Source organism: Ranitomeya variabilis, chromosome 2 (genome assembly GCF_051348905.1).
Source record: "Ranitomeya variabilis isolate aRanVar5 chromosome 2, aRanVar5.hap1, whole genome shotgun sequence".
NCBI lineage: Eukaryota > Metazoa > Chordata > Amphibia > Anura > Dendrobatidae > Ranitomeya > Ranitomeya variabilis.
This window is the reverse complement of record NC_135233.1, coordinates 627,596,009-627,623,450: the sequence shown is the minus strand read 5'-3', so window position 1 is coordinate 627,623,450 and position 27,442 is coordinate 627,596,009. Positions and strand designations below refer to the sequence as shown.

Below are 27,442 nucleotides of genomic sequence, written 5' to 3'. Positions count from 1 at the left end.
GGACACCCACCTTGGTATGCCAGAGATGGAAACTATTAAACTCCAGAAGTGCATTTGCCGCAGATGGTTTAGCCAGCCAGGCTGCCTCCCTGGCCTCCCAAGCCTCCCAATCCATAATCCAACACACCAGTAAAAAATATATATATATGTTATAATATCATTCCAACCACGCTATAATATGCGTGTGCAACCCCTAAAGAACACCTCGGAACACGAGGCAAACCGCTTGAGACCAAAATTGAGAAAGAGGGGCGCACTACTTGTTGGTATAAAAATAACAATAACAACAAAGGGGTGCACTACCTAGTCTAAATATAGCAATATGGAACAACAAGAAAAAGATTAGGCTAATACGGTATGCACAACTCTGCCCAGCGGTGGAGATTTTTACAAAATTGGTGTCAGAAGATTTGCAAAAATTATCTACATACCGGCACTCTGACAACCTGACACATAAAGAAAGAGAAGCAATCCATCAATTACAATCCTTAAAGGATGTGGTCTTCAAGGCAGCTGACAAAGGGGGGAACATTGTGATCTGGCCAATAGCTAAATATGAGCGTGAGGCGTTCCACCAGTTATGTGATGACGCAGTATATACTAAATTGAGCCATAACCCGATGACCTCCTTCTCAGCACAACTCCAGATTATCCTTCAGCAGGCGTTTGACCAGGGGATTATTAACAAAAAGGTGCTGGATGGTCTAACAGTACAATTCCCCAGAGTACCAACCTTTTATCTTCTCCCGAAGATACACAAGGATGCCGTCAATCCACCGGGATGTCCGATCGTGTCCGGTATGGATGGATTATCTGACCTCATATGTAAGTTCATTGACTACTATTTAAAACATTGGTGGAAACTTTACCTTCATATGTAAAGGACACGACGGACGTCCTAACCAGGATTGATGGCGTCTGCGTGGAGAGAGGGACACTGTTGGTCACAGCTGATGTGGAAACATTGTACACCTGCATTAATCATAGTGATGGGTTGCGAGCGGTCCGCTTCTTCCTTGAGGCCTCAGACCTGGACGACCCTTTGTGTGAGCTTATCCTTGAGTTGCTGCACTTTGTCCTAACACATAATTTTTTTACTTTCAAAGACAACTTCTACCATCAAAAGCATGGCACGGCCATGGGTGCGGCCTGTGCGCCCGCATACGCCATCCTCTTTCTAGGGTACTGGGAGAGGTTGGTTTTTGGTGACGCGGGGGCCGCTGACCATGTGCTTTGCTAGCTGCGCTATATAGATGATGTTTTCCTACTTTGGCATGGGACAGTGCAGCAGCTCGAGGATTTTATGGCTGTGTTGAATCCTAACGGTTATAATATCAAATTGACGTACAGATATGATTTGGCTAAACTTGATTTTTTGGACATCAGTCTGGAGGTGGATTTATCGTCGGCCATCCAGACTGATGTCTTTCGAAAGACAATGGCAGTTAATGCTTTGATCCATGCAAAATCTGCACACAGCCAAGCCACCATAAGTGCCATCCCGGTCGGACAGTGCTTGAAGATGAGGCGGATCTGCTCAATGGAGGAAAGATTTGAAGCCCAAGCAGCAGACTTGAGGTTACGTTTTGGTCAATGGGGTTACAGTAAAAGAAACATCAAACAAGGCTATAATAGAGCCAAATCAACTCCCCGGGACCTACTGCTTTACTAAGAGAATAAGAGGAAGAAGGGAGATGAAAAGGTTTGTTTTATTTCAGTGTTCAACCATGAATGGGACAACATGAGGGCCATCCTGACCAAGCACTGGCCGATTTTAAGTACAGAACCCTCCCTGGGACCATATCTTGGCGATCGTTCTCTTATGACTTCACGCAGGGCGAGAAACCTGAAGGACATGTTAATTAAGAGCCATTATGTAGCACCAACAAAGAGCTTATTTGGGTCAGTTAAACCAGCAAGGGGATGTCATTCCTGTGGCCATTGTGTGGCTTGCGCCAATGTCCTTCGCAGCTCCTCATTCTGCTCTGTAGATGGTAAGAAGTAATTTCAGATTGAAGAATACATCAATTGCGGCAGCGTCAATGTAATATACTATGCCACGTGCAGTTGTCCATTGATCTATATAGGGCTTACATCAAGAGAGCTGAGAATAAGGGTGAGGGAGCATGTGCGGGACATTGGCGTAGCCCGGTCGGTACAGGATCCTGCGGAACTAAAAACAATTTTGCGACATTTCAGGACTTTTCATAACTGTGACCCAAGAGGACTTTCGTCTTATAGATTGTAAGCTTGCGAGCAGGGACCTCACCCCTAATGTCACTGTTTAAATTGTCTTAACTGGTACTGAATTTATTGTCTGTACATGTCCCCGCTTAATTGTAAAGTGCTGCGGAATATGTTGGCGCTTTACAAATAAAAAATATTATTATTATTAGGGGAATTGACGTGGTCCATACAGGCATTAGGGGGGTAATGTCAAAAAATTATTGGCGCAGAGGGAATTAAAATGCATTGTCACACTAGGATTAGATAAACCATTTGGGCTTAATGATGCCCTTAATTTCACACCCTTTCTGTGAAAAAAAATATATATAACTAGAGGCGGCTTTGTTTTTCTGCTCATACTCTCTGCCACTTGTATGTTTTTAACTGTTTTTTGTGTGTGTTTTTATCTGATTTTAATATTTGTTTTTTCTTTTTTGAATAGTTTTTTAATGTCAATCTATCCCCTGCGGTATGATGAACCACATCTGATCTTTACATCACAATTATCCCTATTATTGTTTGAATACTCCTTGAAGAATCCACTGGGTTTGGGACCACAAAAGATAGGAGACTTGAAGAAGGAAATATCGTTATCATGATGCCATAAAACGCTACAGTTTGGAATAACCCCTTTATGATTCATATTATATTGTAATGGTGTCTAAAGCTCACTTGGTATTTATACGTGCTGCTGTGGCTGTGGTGCGCGTGCTCCCGCTTGCCGCCGCCTGCTGCCCTGCGCGGTCCGGCAATGGCCGCCGTTGGCGTCTGACTGGGAGCTATGGTTACCTCCTGCTCCTGCTTTGACGCTGGGCTGTGATGCGCCTGGCGGCACGGGTTTGGTGGGGTAGGCCGCGGGCGCATGTGCCGCATACACACAGCCCAGCAGCGGCCGGTCACGTGATACACATGTGACCGGTTACAGGGATACTTAAGGTCCTGCAGGAGAGTGGAAACACACCTCCCCTTGAGAAAGCCATGCGGTAAAGCGGCGAAACGTACGTCGGGGTGCGTCCAGTTGCGCATTACGGCACCAGTAAGGTTAACCCTTATTCATTCTGTCTAATACCTATGTTATAATTTTTTACCTACATGGTGGCATGTGAGATGCAGCTATTATGAACTGTGGACATTATCATGCATTAACCATTGGGACAGAACTTGTGCTGTTCTCCCCCTAGAGGTCTTGAGGGGATATGTTTGGACACACTATTGGGTAGGGCTACTGACCTTATATGCTTTTAGTCCTTTTCGTTGGACGTTCATATTTATATGGTGCTGTATGTTGCTTATTGGTGTCCTTTGCCATCATATATATTCTTTTAAAAAAAGTCTGTCAATATATGTGTGATTGTATTAATAAAGATTTGTCATAAGTTTTTCTACCATAAAACTCCTATGTTTCTCCTTTTGTTAGTATGTGTTTTGTCTGGTGCAGCAGTGCTAACTCTGTACTGTGGTTGGTACAGCAGTTCTCACTGTGTATTTTGGTTGGTGCAGTAGTGCTGACTGTGTACTGTGCTGTGTCTGGTGCAGCAGTGCTGTGTATTGTGTCTGATGCAGCAGTGCTGACTGTGTAGTGTGTCTGCTGCTGCAGTGCTGACTGTTGTGTCTGGTGCAGCAGTGCAAGCTGTCTTTTGTCTGGTACAGCAGTGCTGACTTTGTATTGTGGCTGGTGCAGCAGTGTTGACTGTGTATTGTGTCTGCTGCAGCAGTGCTGACTGTGTTGTATCTGCTGCAGCAGTGCTGTTTTTTCTGGTGCAGCAGTACTGTGTATTGTGTCTGCTGCAGCAGTGCTGACTGTGTTGTATCTGCTGCAGCAGTGCTGTTTTGTCTGCTGCAGCAGTACTGTGTATTGTGTCTGCTGCAGCAGTGCTGACTGTTGTGTCCGGTGCAGCAGTGCTGACTGTGTTTTGTGTCTCCTGCAGCAATGCTGTGTTTTGTCTGGTGCAGCAGTGCTGACTGTGTTTTGTCTGGTGCAGCAATGCTCACTGTGTATTGTGTCTGCTGCAGCAGTGACTGTGTTTTGTCTGATGCAGCTGTGCTGGCTGTTTTGTCTGGTGTTTCAGTGCTGACTGTGTTTTGTCTGGTGCAGCATTGCTGACTGTTTTGTCTGCTGCAGCAGTGCTGACTGTGTATTGTGTCTGCTGCAGCCGTGCTGTGTATTGTGTCTGCTGCAGCAGTGCTGACTGTGTTGTGTCTGCTGCAGCAGTGCTGACTGTCTTTTGTCTGGCGCAGCAGTGCTGGCTGTGTTTTGCTGCTGCAGCAGTGCTGTCTGTGTATTGTGTCTGCTGCAGCCGTGCTGTGTATTGTGTCTGCTGCAGCAGTGCTGACTGTGTTGTGTCTGCTGCAGCAGTGCTGACTGTCTTTTGTCTGTTGCAGCAGTGCTAGCTGTGTTTTCTCTGGTGCAGCAGTGCTGACTGTATTGTGGCTGGTGCAGCAGTGCTGACTGTGTATTGTCTGGTGCAGCATTGCTGACTGTGTATTGTGTCTGGTGCAGCAGTGCTCACTGTGAGTCGTCCACCAGAGCCGTGGGGTACCCGATACAGGGTGTTCCCAGGGGGATGTCACGGTGGCGACCCGACCGTGGTCATGGGCGCCCATGTCAAAGGGAAATTGAATAAAGTTTATGCTCATGACGCCACCTGTGGTATTCAGTCACTGGGGACTGATGCTGCTTTAAGGGGTCCTCTGGGGTGATGTTATGGCAGCTAGATGGTATTATTTCTCACAGATTAAGTATATCCCCAGGGCTCCCGGTGTGTAGATAGAACATGGTGAATGGTGCAGTAAAGGACGAGGACACAGGTGTGCAGTCTCTTTACCTGGTTTACTGAAGACTTCAAGCAGCCACAGTCCAGGGTACCAGATCACAGGGTAGACAGAGTCCGGCCGGCTTGGAAGCGAATCCAGAGTTCCCCTGTGGTGGAGTTAAAAGCCTTCCTCTAGCGCGGTGGTGTTGTAGTCCCTTACTGCCTATGGCTCCAAATAAGGTCCTTACAGGTGTTCTCTCTGTAGGATAGGACAATACCAGTATGACAGATAACTTGAGCCTTTGTACAGGGACTCTATCACACCCCAGGCTCTATTTGTTACTGTTTCTTCAGGTGTGTGTTGTGGACAGGTAACTTGCAGTTCAGCTGTCCTGCCGGTCTCTGCTGTAAGTCGTAGAGTCCCTTACAACCTCAGTATTCTGGCTACCGGTTATTTGTGCTTCAGAGGGAGGCAGCTCATTCGCAGCTGGTCTTCCCTAATTTTCCTCCTGTGCTTCGTTCTCCTTCACGCTCACTGAACGATGTTCTGCTTTCGGTATTATCTCTGTCTAGGTGCTGCAGCACTTTCTATTGGCTGCACGGCTCCTCACAGTGGCATATCTAGGGGAGGCAACCGAGGCATGTGCCCCGGGCACAGCTGGCAGGGGGGTTCAGTCGGGCCGCCTAAGGCAGTGGTCCGCAGTGTCTCCCCTGGCAGCTGCATTCTGCCACCCCCGGACTGGGAGTCAGCTGTTCTCTGTATCAGACTGTCAAGCTGACAGCCGGCACAGAGAAGCTGCAGCACGCCGGCTCCCAGTATTGTACTCGTATCTTACAGACTTGAGCACAATTGAACATCTGACTGTAGTGACTAGAATGGAGGTGATTTCGGGAGGTAATGATGTCACCGGAAGGGGCGGGGCCCTCATTCAGTCCAGTGAAGACAGATAGTAGGAAGCTGCTGAGGCTGATGGAGCAGTGTGAGGAGAGGACTGAGGGTCTGCAGCATGCAGCCTTGCGAGATTACCGAGGTTTTTGGGGAATGGGGGGATGATGATGAGGGGCTGTGTAGTGGATGATGAGAGGCTGTGTGGGGAATGGAGGGATAATGAGGTGCTGTGTGGGGAATGGGGTGATAGTGATAAGGGGCTGTGTAGTGGATAAGAGGCTGTGTGGGGAATGGGGGATGATGATGAGGGGCTGTGTAGTGGATGATGAGAGGCTGTGGAGAATGGAGGGATAATGATGAGGGGCTGTGTAGTGGATGATGAGAGGCTGTGTGGGAAATTGAGGGTTAATGATGAGGGGCTATGTAGTGGCTATGTGGGTAATGGGGGGATGATGATGAGGGGCTGTGTAGTGGATGATGAGGGGCTGTGTGGGGAATGGGATGATGAGAGGCTGTGTGGGGAATGCGGGGATAATGATGAGGGGCTCTGTAGTGGATGATGAGAGGCTGTGTGGGGAATGGGGGAATGATGATGAGGGGCTGTGTAGTGGATGATGAGGGGCTGTGTGAGGAATGGGGGGATGATGAGAGGCTGTGTGGGGAATGGAGGGATAATGATGAGGGGCTTGGTAGTGGATGATGAGAGGCTGTGTGGGGAATGATGATGAGGGGCTGTGTAGTGGATGATGAGGGGCTGTGTGGGGAATGGGGGGCATGATGAGGGGCAGTGTGGGGAGAAGGGGGGATGATGAGGGGTTGTGTGGGAGAAGGGGTGATGAGGGGCTCTGGGGAGAAGGGGGGTGATGAGGGGCTGTATGGGGGTGATGGAGGCTGTGTGGGGAATGGGGGGATGAGAGGCTGTGTGGTTGATAATGAGGGCCTGTGGGGAATGGGGGGATGATGAGGGGCTCTGTGGAGAAGCGGGGTGATGAGGGCCTTTGTGGGGAATGGGGGATGATGAGGGCCTGTGGGGAATGGGAGGATGATGAGAGGCTGTGTGGGGAATGGGGGGATGATGAGGGGCTGTGTGGGGTGATGAGGGGGGAGATGGGGTTGATGAGGGGCTGTGGGGGGATCAGGAGACGGGGGTGATGAGAGGCTGTGTGGGGAATAAGGAGATTTATTGTGTGGGGTTGAATTGGAGTGGGGATGGGGGATTTAATGTGTGTGGGGAGATTTGGAGTGGAGATGGGGGGATTTAATGTGTGGGGGAGATTTGAGGACACAAAATGAACAGCAAAGGGGGAGATGGGGGGCATATATGAGGAAACAGTACAGGGGAATGAGGGCATGTACGAGGAAACATGTTAGAGGGTGATGTGATGAGTGCAGACACAGTATGGGGAGTCAGCTGAGCAGGCAGTATAGAAAGTGAGGGGGTAAATATATGAGGAGACAGTATGGTGAACAGGAGGGATGTGAGAGGAGACAGTATGAGGAGGGAGGGGAATAGTGTGATGAGACAGTATGGGGGAGAAAAGTGAGTGGGCGCAGAATAGAAACTGAGTAGTGGGTTCGTAGCATGGAGGGACAGTGTAAGGGCACAGCCAGGAGGGGACAGTATACCAGGAAGGGGGGAGTGTGATGAGAGAGTACAGTATAAATACTGAGCCCTATAGGGGGGACAGTGTGAGAGGACAGTGTGAAGAGGGGGCCAGTATGGAAAGGAGAGGTCAGTGTGAAGAGCATGTACCACAAGAGGGACAGTGTGGGGGTCATGTTTTGTGCAGACAATATAGTGAGGGGCAATTTTTTATTCAGGAGCATTATAATGACACATATCTTTAAGGGCATCATGTGGAGATTTTCTTTAAAAAAAGTGGAGAAGATGGAAGTCTGCAGAGACGAGCTGTGGATGAGAAAGCTCATGATGGGGTCTGGTCTAGATGAAGAAATGAAGGAGAATGACTCCAGAGGCAACGTCATCTATAAGGTACCTGGATGTAAATGTTATTTGTGATACTGACTAACTCTAATATTTTTATTTATGTTAGGAGCATTAAAGGGGATGTCCAGGTTTGTAATGAGTCTGCAGTCATTCTTCGTGACTGCAGACTTCTGAGTTCTCACAGTGCGCACTGCACGCTGTCAGGATTCTCTCCTGCTGGCGATTTACATACATGTGGTGACATGCTGACTAGACATGTGTGGCCTCACTCAATGAAAATGAACTGAGTGAGGCCGGCCACGTCTAGTCGGAATGTGGTCAGAAGTATACAAATCACATGTTTGTGCTGACATGACTGTCCACCGGCAAGGCAGAACCCTAAAAGTGTGCAGTGCATTCGTTGTGATAATTCAGAAGCCTGTGATGTCAGGATTCAGCTCTGCAGGTTCCAGTAGTCGTCACTTAAACACTTCACTCATATGTGACTTTCATACTTATTGTCATGTGACAACAAGCTTCTCTTCTGCTTCTCAGTTTTTCACTGAATATTGAGAGCATTAGGGAGAGGAGCTTGTGGGTACATGACTAAGTGTGCAAATCGCATATGTCCTGGGGGGGCGCCAAACTGAACTCTTGCCCTGGTGTCAGAAACCCTAGATACACCTCTGGCTCCTCATACGTTCCTGTCTCACACTTCTCCAGTCTGCTCTCTGGCACTATCTGTCTCACTTTCCCTCCAAACTACAATATATATAGGGGAGTCACCTAGGAATAGGATCAAAAGCTCCCCCTTGTGGCCTAGAGTGTGAACATGTTGTGTGCATTGTGATTACCTGATAAAGAGATAGCCTTCATCGGTTCCAAATGTAACATCACTCTCCCCGTAAAGAAAGCAATGTTACTGTGATGACCAAGACCCTGGGGCGCCACTTTCCCCCCTTTAAATCCAGTACTCCCGGACTGGGAAAAGAAGAACAACATTACATATTAGCAAAAAGACATACAAATTTTTAAAGGCTGGTAAACAGGTAGAACAAGTTTAGTAATGTAAACTGGAGCTTCCCTTTATGGGAGGAATTAATGCTTGAACGTTGCAAAGAACATATTTACATTGTATGCATACTTTCAAAAATAGAAAGCAGTACTATAACAGACTATGAAATGCAATTACCCTCTAAGGGTATGCTATCTTTAAGGCTTCAAAGTGCAAAACAAACATCTTTATTTTCTTCAAAGTGCAGAACTTTGCTTACAAACAGCGACTACTCCTACTGGTATACTGCATCAGGTCTGCTTAATTCAAAAGTGCAACATTAGGCATACTATAATCTTCAACACTTTCTGCATATAACACTATCTGGCATATAAAATACAGTTCTAACTAGCTTTTTTGACAATATCAAATACTATCACTTTATTAAAGTGCAACAAGTCAACATTCCCTTTAAGGGTGCTAACGTTTTTCAAGTCATTAGTATTTTTTCTCACTAGAGTAAATATTATGGCTACCCTAAAGTGCAACACATTTAACTTTTTATACTGAGGTAGCATATTTAAAGGTGCAATTTATCGTTCAAGTTAATTTTCAAGTCTATTAATAACTTTATACAGCAGCAACGATGCCAGTGACCCGTTATAACCCCCAACGTAGGGTCTGGGCAGGCTACAAGGCATGTATCCAGACCAGGAATCCTGCTGCGCCAAATGGTTTTACTTCAGGTCTCTGTAAAACAAGACAACTTTCACAGCAATATTAGAAACAGTCTCTTTAACCCCTTGCCAACCTGTGACACAGCATATGCGTCATGAAAGTCAGTGCCAATCTAACCTGTGACGCATATACTGCGTCATAGAATGATAGCGTTCCTGCAGGTCAGGTGAAAGGGTTAACTGTAATTTCACCCGACCTGCAGGGACAGGGGGAGTGGTACTTCAGCCTAGGGGTGTGGCTTCGCCCCCCCTCCCCCCCCGTGGCTACGATCGCTCTGATTGTCTGTTGAAAGTGACTGTTTCACTTTCAATCAGAGCAATCGTAATATTTCACCAATGAAAATTGGTGAAATATTACAATCCAGCCATGGCCGATGCTGCAATATCATCGGCCATGGCTAGGAGACCACGATCTGTCCCCACCACCGCCACCGATCTCCTCCCCTCCATCCTCCGTCCTGTCCTCTGCTGTCCTCCGCTCCCCTCCATCCTCCTGTCCGCTCCCCCCGCAGTCCGATCTCACCCCCGCTGTCCGATCCCACCCCCCATACTTACCGAGCTCCGGTGTCCCTCCTGTTGTCCGTCCGTCTTCTCCATGAGTGCCGCCATCTTCTAAAATGGTGGGCGCATGCGCAGTGCGCCTGCCGAATCGGCCTGTAGATTCATTCCAGGTACATTTTGATCACTGTGATAGGTTCTAAAAATAATGAAATAAAGAAAATATATTTACTTTTATTTTTCAACTAGGGTTAGGGTTAGAACTAGGGTTAGGGTTGCAATTAGGGTTAGGGTTGCAATTAGGGTTAGGGTCAGAATTAGGGTTAGGGTTGCAATTAGGGTTAGAATTAAGGGTAGGGTTAGAATTAGGCTATATGCACATGGATTTGATTGCGGATCTGCAGCGGATTGGCCACTGTGGATTTGGAGCAGTTTTCCATCACGTTTACAGTACCATGTAAACCTATGGAAAACCAAAGCACCGATAGAGAAATTTGAAGAAACTAGATCCTAAATATAATTAATAAAAACATTTATTTTATTGCAAAAATTTAAGACCAATACAAAATATAATATTTCTTGGTGAGATTCTATATAAAAAAGTACAGGATCATAACAGAGCCAAAGACCGGTGTCACTCCCCACTAATAAGCATATTTGGACAAAAAATGTAACAGTCCATATGCCTAGTGAAAATATTATACCAATATTATGGCTGACTATCAGGACTATTGTAATATATCATAATATAATCATCATTACCTGTAGTCAGGTTTGAAAGAGAAGGGAGATCACCCGGTCAGAGCACTCCTCGACACGCGTTTCGCTGCAGCAAAACGCGCGTCGAGGTGTCCTCTGACCGGGTGATCTCCCTTCTTTTCAAACCTGACTACAGGTAATGATGATTATGTGTGATAGTCTTGCTAGTCATATGGTGATTGGGGATAACATTATCCCTTATATTGAGCAAGACATATACTGGCATATATTACAATAGTCCTGATAGTCAGCCATAATATTGGTATTATATTTTCACTAGGCATATGGACTGTTACATTTTTTGTCCAAATATGCTTATTAGTGGGGAGTGACACCGGTCTTAGGCTCTGTTATGATCCTGTACTTTTTTATATAGAATCTCACCAAGTAATATTATATTTTGTATTGGTCTTAAATTTTTGCAATAAAATAAATGTTTTTATTAATTATATTTAGGATCTAGTTTCTTTAAATTTCTCTATCGGTGCTTATATTTGATGATGAAGGGATTCGATTAACCATAGATGAGGTATTTCTTCTTTTTGGTTATCTATGGAAAACCAAATCCGCTGTGCCCATGATACGGAAAATACAGCGCGGAAATGCTGCGTTGTATTTTCCGCAGCATGTCAATTCTTTGTGCGGATTCCGCAGCGTTTTACACCTGTTCCTCAATAGGAATCCGCAGGTGAAATCCGCACAAAAAACACTGGAAATCCATGGTAAATCCGCAGGTAAAATGCAGTGCCTTTTACCTGCGGATTTTTCAAAAACGGTGCGGAAAAATCCTCACACGAATCCGCAATGTGAGCACATAGCCTTAGGGTTATGGGTGTAATTAGAGTTAGGGTTGGAATTAGGGTTAGGGTTGGAAATAGGGTTAAGATTATAGGGGTGTGTTGGGGTTAGGGTTAGGCTTGTGGTTAGGGTTATGGTTGGGATTAGCGTTAGGGGTGTGTTGAGGTTAGGGTTGTGGTTAGGGTTAGGGTTGGGATTAGGGTTAGGGTTGTGGTTATGGGGTGTGTTGGGGTTAGGGTTGTGATTAGGGTTATGGCTAGAGTTGGGATTAGGGTTAGTGGTGTGTTGGGGTTAGTGTTGGAGTTAGAATTGAGGGGTTTCCACTGTTTAGGCACATCAGTGGTCTCCAAATGCGACATGGCGCCACCATTGATTCCAGCCAATCTTACGTTCAAAAAGTCAAATGGTGCTCCCTCCCTTCCGAGTCCCGAATTGCGCCCAGTGGTTTACCCAAACATGGGGCATAAGCATACTCAGGAAAAATTGCACAACTTTGGGGGTCTAATTTTTCCTTTTACCCTTAGGAAAATAAAAAATGGGGGCTAAAAAATAATTTTTGAGGAAAGACAAATGATTTTTTATTTTCATGGCTCTGAGTTATAAACTTCTGTGAAGCACTTGGGGGTTCAAAGTGCTCACCACACATCTAGATAAGTTCTTTGGGGGGTCTAGTTTCCAAAATGGGTCACTTGTGGGGGGTTTCTACTGTTTAGGCACATCAGGGCCTCTGCAAATGTAACATGATGCCCGCAGACTATTCCATCAAAGTCTGCATTCCAAAACGTCACTACTTCCCTTCCGAGCCCCTACATGTGCCCAAACAGTGGTTGCCCCCAACACATATGGGGTTATCCGCGTACTCAGGACAAACTGGACAACAACTTTTGGGGTCAAATTTCTCCTGTTACCCTTGTAAAAATAAAAAATTGCGGGCTAAAAAAATAATTTTTGAGGAAAGAAAATTGATTTTTTATTTTCACGGCTCTGCTTTATAAACTTCTGTGAAGCACTTGGGGGTTCAAAGTGCTCACTGCACATCTAGATTAGTTCCTTGGGAGGTCTAGTTTCCAAAGTGGGGTCACTTGTGGGGGAGCTCCAATGTTTAGGCACACAGGGGCTCTCCAAACGCTACATGGTTTCCGCTAATGATTGGAGCTAATTTTTCATTCAAAAAGTCAAATGGCGCTCCCTCCCTTCCGAGCCCTGCTGTATGCCCAAACAGTGGTTTACCCCCACCCCACAGGTGGGGTATTAGTGTACTCAGGAGAAATTGGCCAACAAATTTTATGATCCATTTTATCCTGTTGCCCATGTGAAAATGAAAAAATTGAGGCTAAAAAATTTTTTTGCGTAAAAAAGTACTTTTTCATTTTTACAGATCAATTTGTAAAGCACCTTGGGGTTCAAAGTGCTCGCTATGCATCTAGATAAGTTCCTTGGGGCGTCTAGTTTCCAAAATGGGGTATCTTTTGGGGGAGCTCTAATCTTTTGGCACACAGGGGCTTTCCAATTGGGCCATGCTGTCTGCTAACGATTGGAGCTAATTTTTCATTCAAAAAGTCAAATGGCGCTCCTTCCCTTCAGAGCCCTGCCGTGTGCCCAAACAGTGGTTTACACCCACATGTGAGGAATTGGTGTACACAGGAGAAATTGGCCAACAAACAAATTTTATGATCCATTTTATCCTGTTGCCCATGTGAAAATGAAAAAAATTGAGGCTAAATTAAATTTTTTGTGTAAAAAAGTACTTTTTCATTTTTACGGATCAATTTGTGTAGCAACTGGGGTTTCAAAGTGCTGACTATGCATCTAGATAAGTTCCTTGGGGGGTCTAGTTTCCAAAATGGGGTCACTTGTGGGGGAGCTCCAATCTTTACGCACACAGGGGCTCTCCAAACACGACATGGTGTCCACTAAAGATTGGAGCCAATTTTTAATTCAAAAAGTCAAATGGCGCTCCTTCCATTCCAAGCCCTGTCGTACGCCCAAACAGTGGTTCCACTTCACATATGGGGTATCAGTGTACTCAGGACTAATTGTACAATAACTTTCGGGGTCCTGTTTCTCCTTTTACCCTTGGGAAAATAAAAACATTCTTGCTAAAAGATCATTTTTGTGACTAAAAAGTTAAATGTTCATTTTTTGCTTCCATGTTGCTTCTGCTGCTGTGAAGCACCTGAAGGGTTAAAAAACTTCTTGAATGTGGTTTTGAGCACCTTGAGGGGTGCAGTTTTTAGAATGGTGTCATTTAGGGTATTTTCAGCCATATAGACCCCTTAAACTGACTTCAAATGTGAGGTGGTCCCTAAAAAAAGGGTTTTATAAATGTTGTTGTAAAAATGAGAAATGGCTGGTCAAATTTTAACCCTTATAACTTCCTAGCAAAAAAAAAAGTTTCCAAAATTGTGCTTATGCAAAGTAGACATGTGGGTAATGTTATTTATTAACTATTTTGTGTCACACAACTCTCTGGTTTAACAGAATAAAAATTCTAAATTTTGTAAATTGCGAAATTTTCAAAATTTTCACCAAATTTCCATTTTTTTAACAAATAAACGCAAAAATGATCTACCTAAATTTACCACTAACATGAAGCCCAATATGTCTCCAAACAACATTCTCAGAATCGCTAGGATCCGTTGAAGCATTCCTGAGTTATTACCTTATAAAGGGACACTGGTCAGAATTGCAAAAAATGGCCAGGTCATTAAGGTCAAAATAGGCTGGGTCATGAAGGGGTTAAAGCTTCTTTGCAAAACCAGTAGGAAGCACCTAAATAGGTGCCAACTATGTACAATGGAAAGTTTTTGGATCACTCACTGTCCATGATCTCACTGTCTTTAAGCAAATGATCCCTTTAAACAATTGAACTTCTTAGTGCAAAAACCCTGGTCAGGTAAAACAAAACTTTTAAACAGTTAACTTTTAACTATTTGCAGTCATATTCTTCTTATTCTCTTTGGCTGTCTCCAAGGCAATATTTGGCGTTGGTTGCTTCCTGGCCTGGGAAGATCTTGAGTTAATGTTACGCCTGCTGCCAAGTAAACATCATGTGTTTGATCCTCATGTACAGTCAAGTCATGTCCTGCAATTAGGGTTTGCGTAGCCTGGGTGCGTGTAATGATTGGTGAGGTTGCCACTGCTGTTTCATTGGTGGTTATTGTACACACAGTGGTCTTTGTAATGGCTTTAGGGGCTGGTGCTGCAATTGGAGTGGCAATGGTGACCAATTTAACACTGGGTGGCGCTGCTGGTGTCTTTGGTCTGGTTTCCTTTACTTTTGGAACAATGTCTCTTAGGCTACTTTCATACTAGCGTTAACTGCAATCCGTCACAATGCGTCGTTTTGCAGAAAAAACGCATCCTGCAAAAGTGCTTGCAGGATGCGTTTTTTCTCCATTGACTAACATTAGTGACGCATTGCGACGGATTGCCACACGTCGCAACCGTCGCGCGACGGTTGCGCCGTGTTGTGGCGGACCATCGGCCTCAAAAAACGTTACATGTAACGTTTTTTGCGGCCGACGGTCCGCTTTTTCCGCCCCCACCTCCCCGCACCTCACAATGGGGCAGCGGATGCGCTGGAAAAATGCATCCGCTGCCCCCGTTGTGCGGCGGAGACAACGCTAGCGTCGGTAACCTCGGCCCGACGCACTGCGACGGGCCGAGCCCGACGCTAGTGTGAGAGAAGCCTTAGTTTCCTGACGTTTAAGGCATACCACCCTTTGTCACCAAAATGCCTGTTGTAAGTCACAGTATCCCCTGGATACAGGTCCCTGTCCGGATGTCCTTCTCTGAGATGGGATTCCACATCTCTCCTATTGATGAATACCTCAGCGTACAGGCCTGGCTCCTTAAGAAACCCCCAGCCTCTTTTTAGCTTGAATCCCACTACAGTGCTCTGCCTCAGCGCGGCCTGGTATATTTGTTTGTCCTTGCGAGCCTGAGCCTTAGCGCATAGATCCCTTTCATCAAAGGCTTTGCCCCCAGCCTGGTACTCCTTGTCCTTTTCCTCTCACTTATAGGCGAGCTGCTCTTGGTACTCCTCCCAGCTAAGGACTTCCATGACCTCTCCTTCCTTCCTTTCCGTCCCGGGGAACCCCATTAGATCTGTCCCAGGGTTCACCCAGTGGTAAACAGTCTTTTCGGCGTATATTTCGCCTGGCATACTGGTGGGCTGGATCGGGGCTCTCATGTGGCTCTCGATCCCTGTGGCCTGGTCCCATTCTCCCAGGATCTGAATCCGTCCGGATCCATAACATGGTGGTGCAGCTAGCGGGCCCACTAGGAGTTCCTCGGCTACAGGGGCAAGGTCAGTCTCCTTACCTGCTGCGGTGTCTCCGGTGCCTGTCTCCTCCGCTGGAATCAGGGGCCTCCAGATCAGATGCTGCTCCTGCAGTTTTACTCCCAGTGCTGCCTTCCATCTGGTTTCAGCGCTCAGAGCTTCTTCTTTCTCTTTTTCCCGCCATTCAGGATCAGGAGGCGGATCTCAGTTGCTGATGGGCATGTCTGCATGTAGCAGAAGTATTTGGAGTGGGTGGCCATTATTTTCACGTTACACAGTTCCCGTGGTGCTATAATGGCGGCAGTTTGGCGGCAATTCTCACAGTCTCTCAGCACAACACAGTCTTTTAGACGCATATGACCCGATTCTCTGGCCATCCTGTTCGTGACGCCAAGATGAGTCGCCCGCCAGGGCCATGGGGTACCCAGTACCGGGTCTGGTGTTCACAGGAGGGTGTCACGGTGGTCCGTGGAAATGGGCGCTCATTGTAAAAGGGAAATTGAATAAAGTTTGTTTGTGACGCCATCTGTGGTATTCTGTCAGTGGGTACCGGCACTGCTTTAAGGGGTCCTCTGGGGAGATGTTATGGCAGCTAGATGGTATAACTTCCCACAGGTGAAGTATATCCCCAGGGCTCCCAGTGTGTAGATAGAAGATAGTGAATGGTGCAGTAAAGGACGAGGACAAGGTGTGCAGTCTCTTTACCTGGTTTACTGAAGACTTCAAGCAGCCACAGTCCAGGGTACCAGATCACAGGGTAGACAGAGTCCGGCCAGCTTGTAAGAGAATCCAGAGTTCCCCTTTACCAGGTGGATTTAACCCCTTAACGACCGCCGATACGCCTTTTAACGGCGGCCGCTAAGGGTACTTAAACCACAGCGTTAATTAACGGCGCTGTGGAAAAAGTGAATAGCGCCCCCCAGAGTCGGATTTTCTCTGGGGTCTCGGTTGCCGAGGGTAGCCGAGACCCCAGAGAACATGATTCGGGGGGGTTTTACCGACCCCGAGTTGCGATCGCCGGTAATTAACCGTTTACCGGCGGTCGCAACAACAACAAAAAATGCAATTTGCCATTTAATTTTTCTGTCCTCCGATGTGATCGCACATCGGAGGACAGAGAAATAGGGTCCCCGATTGCCCCCAATAGCCCCCCAATACTCACCTATCTCCCCCGGTGCTCCTCGTGGCTCCCGATGGGCGCCGCCATCTTTTTTCCGGGGAAAAAATGGCGGGCGCATGCGCAGTGCGCCGGCTGTTGTGAATTTGCTTTTTGCTCCCTCTAGTGGTTACTAGTTTTTTGACTCTGGTTTTTCTGTCTTTCCTTTTATCCGCACCTGGGTCGTTAGTTAGGGGTGTTGCTATATAAGCTCCCTGGACCTTCAGTTCAATGCCTGGCAACGTAGTTATCAGAGCCAGTCTGCTGTGCTCTTGTCTACTGATCCTGGTTCCAGTTATATCAGCTAAGTCTGCCTTTTGCTTTTTGCTATTTGTTTTGGTTTTGTATTTTTGTCCAGCTTGTTCCAAATCTATATCCTGACCTTTGCTGGAAGCTCTAGGGGGCTGGTGTTCTCCCCCCGGACCGTTAGACGGTTCGGGGGTTCTTGAATTTCCAGTGTGGATTTTGATAGGGTTTTTGTTGACCATATAAGTTACCTTTCTTTATTCTGCTATCAGTAAGCGGGCCTCTCTGTGCTAAACCTGGTTCATTTCTGTGTTTGTCATTTCCTCTTACCTCACCGTCATTATTTGTGGGGGGCTTCTATCCAGCTTTGGGGTCCCCTTCTCTGGAGGCAAGAAAGGTCTTTGTTTTCCTCTACTAGGGGTAGCTAGATTCTCCGGCTGGCGCGTGTCATCTAGAATCAACGTAGGAATGATCCCCGGCTACTTCTAGTGTTGGCGTTAGGAGTAGATATATGGTCAACCCAGTTACCACTGCCCTATGAGCTGGATTTTTGTATTCTGCAGACTTCCACGTTCCTCTGAGACCCTCGCCATTGGGGTCATAACAGTTTGCCAGGCCAGTATTAAATGTTTAATGCATTGCAGAAGAGGGATTATAAGAAAGAAGATTCTGAGTTTTTTTTTTTCTCCTTCCCCTTTACCTCAGAGTGGCTATGCTTGCTGCAGACATGAATGTCCAGACCTTGATTACAAGTGTGGACCAGCTGGCTACTCGTGTGCAGGGCATACAAGACTATGTTATCAGAAATCCTAGGTCAGAACCTAAAATACCGATTCCTGAACTGTTTTCCGGAGACAGGTTTAAGTTTAGGAATTTCGTGAATAATTGTAAATTGTTTTTGTCCCTGAGACCCTGTTCATCAGGAGATTCTGCTCAGCAAGTAAAGATTGTTATTTCGTTCTTACGGGGCGACCCTCAGGATTGGGCTTTTTCGCTGGCGCCAGGAGATCCGGCATTGGCTGATCTTGATGCGTTTTTTCTGGCGCTCGGTTTACTTTATGAGGAACCCAATCTTGAGATTCAGGCAGAAAAGGCCTTGCTGTCTATGTCTCAGGGGCAGGACGAGGCTGAAGTGTATTGCCAAAAATTTCGGAAATGGTCCGTGCTGACACATTGGAACGAGTGTGCACTGGCCGCTAATTTTAGAAATGGCCTTTCTGAAGCCATTAAGAATGTTATGGTGGGTTTTCCCATTCCCACAGGTCTGAATGATACTATGGCACTGGCTATTCAAATTGACCGGCGGTTGCGGGAGCGCAAAACCGCAAATTCCCTCATGGTGTTGTCTGAACAGACACCTAATTCGGTGCAATGTGATAGAAAGACCGCAAATTCCCTCATGGTGTTGTCTGAACAGACACCTGATTTTATGCAATGTGATAGAATCCTGACTAGAAATGAGCGGAAAATTCATAGACGCCGGAATGGCTTGTGCTACTACTGTGGTGATTCTACACATGTTATCTCAGCATGCTCTAAACGTATAGCTAAGGTTGTTAGTCCTGTCACCGTTGGTAATTTGCAACCTAAATTTATTCTGTCTGTAACTTTGATTTGCTCACTGTCATCTTATCCTGTCATGGCGTTTGTAGATTCAGGTGCTGCCCTGAGTCTCATGGATCTCTCATTTGCTAAGCGCTGTGGATTTACTCTTGAACCATTAGAAAATCCTATTCCTCTTAGGGGTATTGATGCTACACCATTGGCAGCAAATAAATCCACACTGGAAATTCAAGAACCCCCGAACCGTCTAACGGTCCGGGGGGAGAACACCAGCCCCCTAGAGCTTCCAGCAAAGGTCAGGATATAGATTTGGAACAAGCTGGACAAAAATACAAAACCAAAACAAATAGCAAAAAGCAAAAGGCAGACTTAGCTGATATAACTGGAACCAGGATCAGTAGACAAGAGCACAGCAGACTGGCTCTGATAACTACGTTGCCAGGCATTGAACTGAAGGTCCAGGGAGCTTATATAGCAACACCCCTAACTAACGACCCAGGTGCGGATAAAAGGAAAGACAGAAAAACCAGAGTCAAAAAACTAGTAACCACTAGAGGGAGCAAAAAGCAAATTCACAACAGCCGGCCGCCCGGCACCCGGAAGATCTTTGGGGTCTCGGCTGCCGGGGGTAGCCGAGACCCCAAAGAACATGATCGGGGTCGGTTTTTACCGACCCCTGTTTTGCGATCGCCGGTAATTAACTGTTTACCGGCGACCGCAAAAAAAAAAAAAAAAGCGATCTGTAATTATCTGTATTCTGATGTGATCGCACATCAGAGGACAGAGAAATAGGGGGATTCGGGGACCCTATCATACTCACCCGGTGTCCCTGGGTCCTCCTGCGTCTCCTCCTGCCGGCCGGCTTCCTCCTCGGGAAAGAAAATGGCGGGCGCATGCGCAGTGCGCCCGCCATCTGCTGCCATCTGCCAGCCGGCAGGAGAGACGAGTTGGGGCTAAAATTAGGGTTAGGGCTAGGGTTAGGGCTAGGGCTAGGGTTAGGGCTAGGGTTAGGGCTAAATTTAGGGTTAGGGTTAGGCTACTTTCACACTAGCGTTTTTTGGCTTCCGTCGCAATGCGTCGTTGGAGAAAAAACGCATCCTGCAAAAGTGCTTGCAGGATGCGTTTTTTTCTCCATTGACTTGCATTAGCAACGCATTGCGACGGATTGGCACACGTCGCATCCGTCGTGCTTTGGCGGACCGTCGGCACAAAAAACGCTACATGTAACTTTTTTTGTGCGACGTGTCCGCCATTTCCGACCGCGCATGCGCGGCCGGAACTCCGCCCCCTCCTCCCCGCACCTCACAATGGGGCAGCGGATGCGTTGAAAAAACAGCATCCGCTGCACCCGTTGTGCGGCGCTTACAACGCTAGCGTCGGTACGTCGGCCCGACACACTGCGATGGGCCGAGTACGACACTAGTGTGAAAGTAGCCTTAGGCTTCTTTCACACTTGCGTCGGTACGGGGCGGTCGCAATGCGTCGGCCCGATGTACCGACGCACGGTGTGAAAATTGTGCACAACGTGGGCAGTGGATGCAGTTTTTCAACGCATCCGCTGCCCAGTCTAAGTCCTGAGGAGGAAAGGGCAGAGTTATGGCCACGCATGCGCGGAAATGGCGGACGCGACGTACAAAAAAAAGGTTACATTGAACTTTTTTTGTGACGACGGTCCGCCAAAACACAACGGATCCAGTGCACGATGGACGCGACGTGTGGCCATCCGTCGGTAATACAAGTCTATGGGCAAAAAAAGGCATCCTGTGGGCACATTTGCAGGATCCGTTTTTTGTCCAAAACAACGGATTGCGACGGATGCCACACGACGCAAGTGTGAAAGTAGCCTTAGGGCTAGGGTTAGGGTTGGGGCTAAAGTTAGGGTTAGGGTTAGGGTTGGGGCTAAAGTTAGGGTTGGGGCTAAAGTTAGGGTTAGAGTTGGGATTAGGGTTTGGATTAGGGTTGGGATTAGGGTTACGTTTGGGATTAGGGTTGGGATTAGGGTTAGGGTTGGGATTAGGGTTAAGGTTAGGGTTGGGATTAGGGTTAGGGGTGTATTGGGATTAGGGTTAGGTTTGAGGTTAGGGTTGAGATTAGGGTTAGGGGTGTGTTGGATTTAGGGTTTTGATTAGGGTTATGGTTAGGGTTGAGATTAGGGCTGTTTTGGGGTTAGGGTTGTGATTATCGTTATGGTTGTGATTAGGATTATGGATCGGGTTGAGATTAGGGTTAGGGGTGTGTTGGAGTTAGGGTTGGAGTTAGAATTGGGGGGTTTCCACTGTTTAGGTACATCAGGGGGTCTCCAAACACGACAGCCGATTTTGCGCTAAAAAAATCAAATGGTGCTCCCTCCCTTCTGAGCTCTGCCGTGCGCCCAAACAGTGGTTTACCCCCACATATGGGGCATCAGCGTACTCGGGATAAATTGGACAACAACTTTTGGGGTCCAATTTCTCCTGTTACCCTTGTGAAAATAAAAACTTGGGGGCTAAAAATATTTTTTGTGGGAAAAAAAAATATTTTTTTATTTTCACTACTCTGCATTATAAACTTCTGTGAAGCACTTGAGCATTCAAAGTTCTCACCACATATCTAGATAAGTTCCTTAGGGGGTCTAGTTTCCAAAATTTGGTCACTTGTGGGGGGTTTCTACTGTTTAGGTACATCAGGGGCTCTGCAAACGCAACATAACACCCACAGACAATTCTATCAAAGTCTGAATTCCAAAATGGCGCTTCTTCTCTTCCGAGCTCTGCCGTGTGCCCAAACAGTGGTTTGCCCCCACATATGGGGTACCAGCATACTCAGGACAAATTGGAGAACAAATATTGGCATCCAATTTCTCTTGTTACCCTTGTGAAAATAAAAACTTGGGGGCTAAAAAATCTTTTTTGTGGAAAAAAAAATATTTTCTATTTTCACTACTCTGCATTATAAACTTTTGTGAAGCACTTGGGCATTCAAAGTTCTCACTACATATCTAGATAAGTTCCTTGGGGGTCTAGTTTCCAAAATGGGGTCACTTGTGGGGGGTTTCTACTATTTAGGTACATCAGTGGCTCTGCAAACGCAACATAACGCCCGCAGACCATTCTATCAAAGCCTGCATTCCAAAATGGCGCTCCTTCCCTTCCGAGCTCTGCCGTGCGCCCAAACAGTGGTTTACCCCCACATATTGGGTACCATCATACTCAGGACAAATTGGACAACAACTTTTGTGGTCCAATTTCTTTTGTTACCCTTGTGAAAATAAAAATTTGGGGGCTAAAAAATCTTTTTTGTGGGAAATAAATATATTTTTTATTTTCACTACTCTGCATTATAAACTTCTGTGAAGCACTTGGGCATTCAAAGTTCTCACCACATATCTAGATAAGTCCCTTGGGGGGTCTATTTTCCAAAATGGGGTCATTTGTGGGGGGTTTCTACTGTTTAGGTACATTAGGGGTCTGCAAACGCAACATAACGCCCGCAGACAATTCTATCAGTCTGCATTCCAAAACGGCGCTCCTTCCCTTCCGAGTTCAGCCATGCGCACAAACAGTGGTTTACCCCCACATATGGGGTACCAGCATACTCAGGACAAATTGGACAACAATTTTTGGGGTCCAATTTCTCTTGTTACCCTTGTGAAAATAAAAACTTGGGGGCTAAAAAAATATTTTTTGTTAAAAAAAAAAATATTTTTTATTTTCACGACTCTGCATTATAAACTTCTGTGATGCACTTGGGCATTCAAAGTTCTCACTACACATCTAGATAAGTTCCATGGGGGGTCTAGTTTCCAAAATAGGGTCACTTTTGGGGGGTTTCCACTGTTTAGGCACATCAGGGGCTCTCCAAACGTGACATGGCGTCCGATCTCAATTCCAGCCAATTCTACATTGAAAAAGTAAAACGACACTCCTTCTCTTCCAAGCTCTGCGGTGCGCCCAAACAGTGGTTTACCCCCACATATGGGGTATCGACGTACTCAGGAGAAATTGCACAACAACTTTTGTGGTCTAATTTCTCCTGTTACCCTTGTGAAAATAAAAATTTGGGGGCAAAAAATCATTTTTGTAGAAAAAATGCGATTTTTTATTTTCACGGCTCTACGTTATAAACTTCTGTGAAGCACTTGGGGGTTCAAAGTGCTCACCACACATCTAGATAAGTTCCTTAAGGGGTCTAGTTTCCAAAATGGTATCACTTGTGGGGGGTTTCCACTGTTTAGGCACATCAGGGGCTCTCCAAACGCGACATGGCATCCGATCTCAATTCCAGCCAATTCTGCATTGAAAAAGTAAAACGGTGCTCCTTCACTTCCAAGCTCTGCGGTGCGCCCAAACAGTGGTTTACCTCCACATATGGGGTATCGACGTACTCAGGAGAAATTGCACAACAACTTTTGTGGTCTAATTTCTCCTGTTACCCTTGTGAAAATAAGAATTTGTGGGCGAAAAAATCATTTTTCTGAAAACAAATGCGATTTTTTATTTTCACGGCTCTACGTTATAAACTTCTGTGAAGCACTTGGGGGTTCAAAGTGCTCACCACACATCTAGATAAGTTCCTTAAGGGGTCTAGTTTCCAAAATGGTGTCACTTGTGGGGGGTTTCCACTGTTTAGGCACATTAGGGGCTCTCCAAACGCGACATGGCGTCCGATCTCAATTCCAGCCAATTCTGCATTGAAACAGTCAAACGGTGCTCCTTCACTTCCAAGCTCTGCGGTGCGCCCAAACAGTGGTTTACCTCCACATATGGGGTATCGGCGTACTCAAGAGAAATTGCACAACAAAATTTGTGGTTAAATTTCTGTTTTTACACTTGTGAAAATTAAAAAAAATGGTTCTGAAGTAAAATGTTTGCAAAAAAAAGTTAAATGTTCATTTTTTTCTTCCACATTGTTTCAGTTCCTGTGAAGTACGTATGGTGTTGTAAAAATGAGAAATTGCTGGTCAACTTTTAACCCTTATAACTCCCTAACAAAAAAAAATTTTGTTTCCAAAATTGTGCTGATGTAAAGTAGACATGTGTGAAATGTTATTTATTAACTATTTTTCGTGACATATCTCTCTGATTTAAGGGCATAAAAATACAAAGTTTGAAAATTGCAAAATTTTTAAAATTTTCGCCATATTTCCGGGTTTTTTTTATAAATAATCGCAAGTAATATCGAAGAAATGTTACCACTAACTTGAAGTACAATATGTCACGAAAAAACAACAGAATCAGCGGGATCCGATAAAGCGTTCCAGAGTTATAACCTCTTAAAGTGACAGTGGTCAGAATTGTAAAAATTGGCTCGGTCATTAAGTACCAAATTGGCTCTGTCACTAAGGGGTTAAAAGCCTTCCTCTATCGCTGTGGTGTTGTAGTCCCTTACTGCCTATGGCTTCAGATAAGGTCCTCACAGTTCTCTCTGCCCCCCATGTAGGATAGGACAATAACTGTATGACAGGTAACTCGAGCCTTTTTACAGGGACTCTATCACACCCCGGGCTCTGTGTGTTACTGTGTCTTCAGGTGTGTGTGGCGGACAGGTAACTTGCAGTTCAGCTGTCCTGCCGGTCTCAGCTGTAAGTCGTAGAGTCCCTTAAAACCTTGGTATTCTGGCTACCGGTTATCTGTACTTCCGAGGAAGGCAGCTTATTCCCAGCTGGTCTCCCCTGATTTCCCTCTCCTGTGCTTCGCTCTCCTTCACGCTCACTGAACGATGTTCTGCTTTCGGTACTATCTCTGTCCAGGAGCTGCAGCACTTTCTCGTGGCTGCACGGCTCCTCATACGTTCTTCCTGCCTCAGACTGCTCCAGTCTGCTCTCTGGCACGATCTGTCTCAATTTCCCTCCAAACCACAATATATGTAGGGGAGTCACCTAGGAATAGGATCAAAAGCTCCCCCTTGTGGCCTGGAGTGTGAACATGTTGTGTGCATTGTGATTACCTGATAAAGAGATATCCTTCATCGCTTCCAAGCGTAACATCACTCTCCCCGTGAGGAAAGCAATGTTATTGTGACGACCAGGACCCTGGGGCATCACAACTGTGTATTGTGTCTGGTGCAGCAGAGCTGACTGTGTTTTGTCTGGTGTAGCATTGCTGACTGTTTTGTCTGGTGCAGCAGTGATGGCCATACCTCCCAACCATCCCGGATCCAGCGGGACTGTCCCGATTTTGACAGTCAGCCCCGCGATCCCGGGTGGGACATTAGTTGTCCCGCACTGGTTGGGAGGTGTGTAATATCACCCAGTCAGCTCCCTGAGTCCCTGCACCCACAGAGCAGCACACCACATATTGGCTGCTCTGTGCGCACAGGACCTGTGATGAAGTCACAGGATGGGAGGAGTCAGGGGGTCACATGATCGGGAGGACCTCCGTGTACAGGACTCTGCTGGTTGTCATGGCGCTGGACGAGGGTAAGCGTATGTGTGAGGTCAAGAGGTGTTTACAGTGTGGATGTAGCAGAGCCGTGTGTGTTCGAGGTGTATGGATCGGAGCAGCATGTGAAAGGTGTATGGAGCGGAGTCGTGTGTGGAAGAGGTGTACGGAGCCGTGTGTGCGAGGTGTACGGAGCACAGCCACGTGTGTACGAGGTGTACGGAGCAGAGCAGCGTGTGAAAGGTGTATGGAGCAGAGTTGTGTGTGTAAGCCGTGTACGGAGCGGAGCCACGTGTGTATGAGGTGTACAGAGCAGAGCCACATGTGTACGAGGTGTGCGGAGCAGAGCCATGTGTGTACAAGGTATACGGAGCGGAGCAGCGTGTGCAATGTGTATGGAGTGGAGCCGTGTGTATACGAGGTGTACGGAGTGGTGCCGTGTGTGTACGAGATGTATGGAGTGGAGCCGTGTGTGTATGAGGTGTACGGAGCGGAGCCGTGTGTGTGCATGGCATACGGAGCGGAGCAGCATGTGCAATGTGTATGGAGTGAAGCCGTGTGTGTACGAGGTGTACAGAGTGGAGCCGTGTGTGTACGAGATGTATGGAGCTGAGCCGTGTGTGTACAAGGTGTATGGAGCCGTGTGTGTACAAGGTGTATGGAGCGGAGCCATGTGTGTACGAGGTGTATGGAGCGGAGGCGTGTTTGTATGAGGTGTACGGAGCGGAGCCGTGTACGAGGTGTACGGAGCGGAGCCACATGTGCAAGGTGTATGGAGCGGAGTCGTGTGTGTACGAGGTGTATGGAGCGGAGTCGCATGTGTACGAGGTGTACGGAGTGGACGCTGGCTGTGTCGGATCGGAGCAGATATTGCTCCTCGCTCTGACACTGACTGGCACAGGAGACATGGAGAGGTCTTTATCAGTGGCGTATCACAGCTGCAGCGACGTGAGCAGTCAGCGGCGCAGTTAGATGACCATACACTGCCGTGGGAGTGGAAGCTGCCAGCTGCTGCGAGGGTGCACGGTGAAAGGTGTGTGTAGTGATGGAGAAGGCAATGGTGGGGGTGGGGTAACCATGTGTGGCCATTATACTGTACCCAGCATTGTGTGGCGCCATTAAACTGAATGGAGCATCGTGTGGGGCCATTATACTGTACCCAGCATTATGTGTGGCCATTATACTGTACCCAGCATCGTGTGGGGCCATGATACTGTATGGACCATCACGTTGGGCAAGTATACTGTACGTAGAATCATGTGGGGCCATTATACAGTGTAACTGGGTCTACTAAGTTGAAGTACCTCTTTCAGTACCATCCCGTGTTTCAGGAGGTCCACTCTGCTTTTCCAAGGTGCATTCTCTGGCTCTCCAATAGTACCATATGCGCTGGCGCCGCTGAGCCACCTGCATGTTCCCACGTACAGCCTGGGCCAGCTCCTGAAGGCGGTCCCGGAATTCCAGCACATAGGGTAAAATAGGTACCCCTTCTATGATGCCCTCCCCTTCCCAGTGTTCTAGCACTAAGTCTAGGGGTCCCCTTACCCGCCTCCCGTATCCCAGTTCGAACGGGGAGAACCCCGTGGATTCTTGGGGCACCTCCCGATAGGCAAACAGGAGGTGTGGCAAGAATTTCTCCTAGTCCCTGTAGGTCCTGGTAAAAGTCCCAATGAGTTGTTTTAACGTACCGTTAAAGTGTTCACACCACCCATTGGTTTGCTTGTGGTACGGGGCGCTTCTAATGGACTTTACGCCGCACAGCTAACACACTTGGTTGGTCATCTATGCTGTAAACTGGGTACCCTGGTCCGGGATAATCTCCAGGGGAAATCCAACCCGTGAGAAAACCTGGAGCAGGGCAGCCGCCACCGTCTCTGCCAGTATGTTAGGTAATGCCTCTGGATACCGTGTGGCATAATCTACCACTGTCAATATATACCTTTTCCCTGACGGACTGGGTTTGGCTAACGGCCCTATCAGATCAACCGCTACTCGGCTAAATGGTTCCTCCACAATGGGGAGGGGTCCGTAATTTGGCCTTGCATCGATCTCCCCTCTTGCCAAAGCTCTGACAGCTGTCACAGGTCTGGCAGTACTGACGAACATCATAGGTTACCCCCGGCCAAAAGAAGTTTTGTGTCAGACGATGCCTGGTGCGACTCATGCCGAAGTGCCCGGCCAAGAGTATGTCATGAGAGATTCTTGGGAACTACCAGCTGTCGTTTTATAGTGGGGCTCGTCCCTGTGTGGTG

The 27,442-nt window shown here is 46.9% G+C and overlaps 1 protein-coding gene across 13 annotated transcripts in view; it reads left to right on the top strand.

Moving 5' to 3' along the window:
• ARID1B (AT-rich interaction domain 1B) overlaps positions 1-27,442 on the top strand; it is a 1,358,614-nt gene that overhangs the window by 1,287,523 nt on the left and 43,649 nt on the right. The window contains exon 22 of one of the 13 annotated variants that reach the window (XR_013221738.1): positions 2,669-3,538. The exons of 11 other annotated variants lie outside the window; for them this stretch is intronic. Coding sequence is in view for 1 of the 2 variants with exons in the window: in XM_077289056.1 (XP_077145171.1) it covers positions 2,669-2,701 (33 nt within the window). In the remaining variant the exon portion in view is untranslated. Of the gene's footprint in view, positions 1-2,668; positions 3,539-27,442 lie in introns of those variants that run through there. One more of the 13 variants, XM_077289056.1, reaches the window with a different exon arrangement.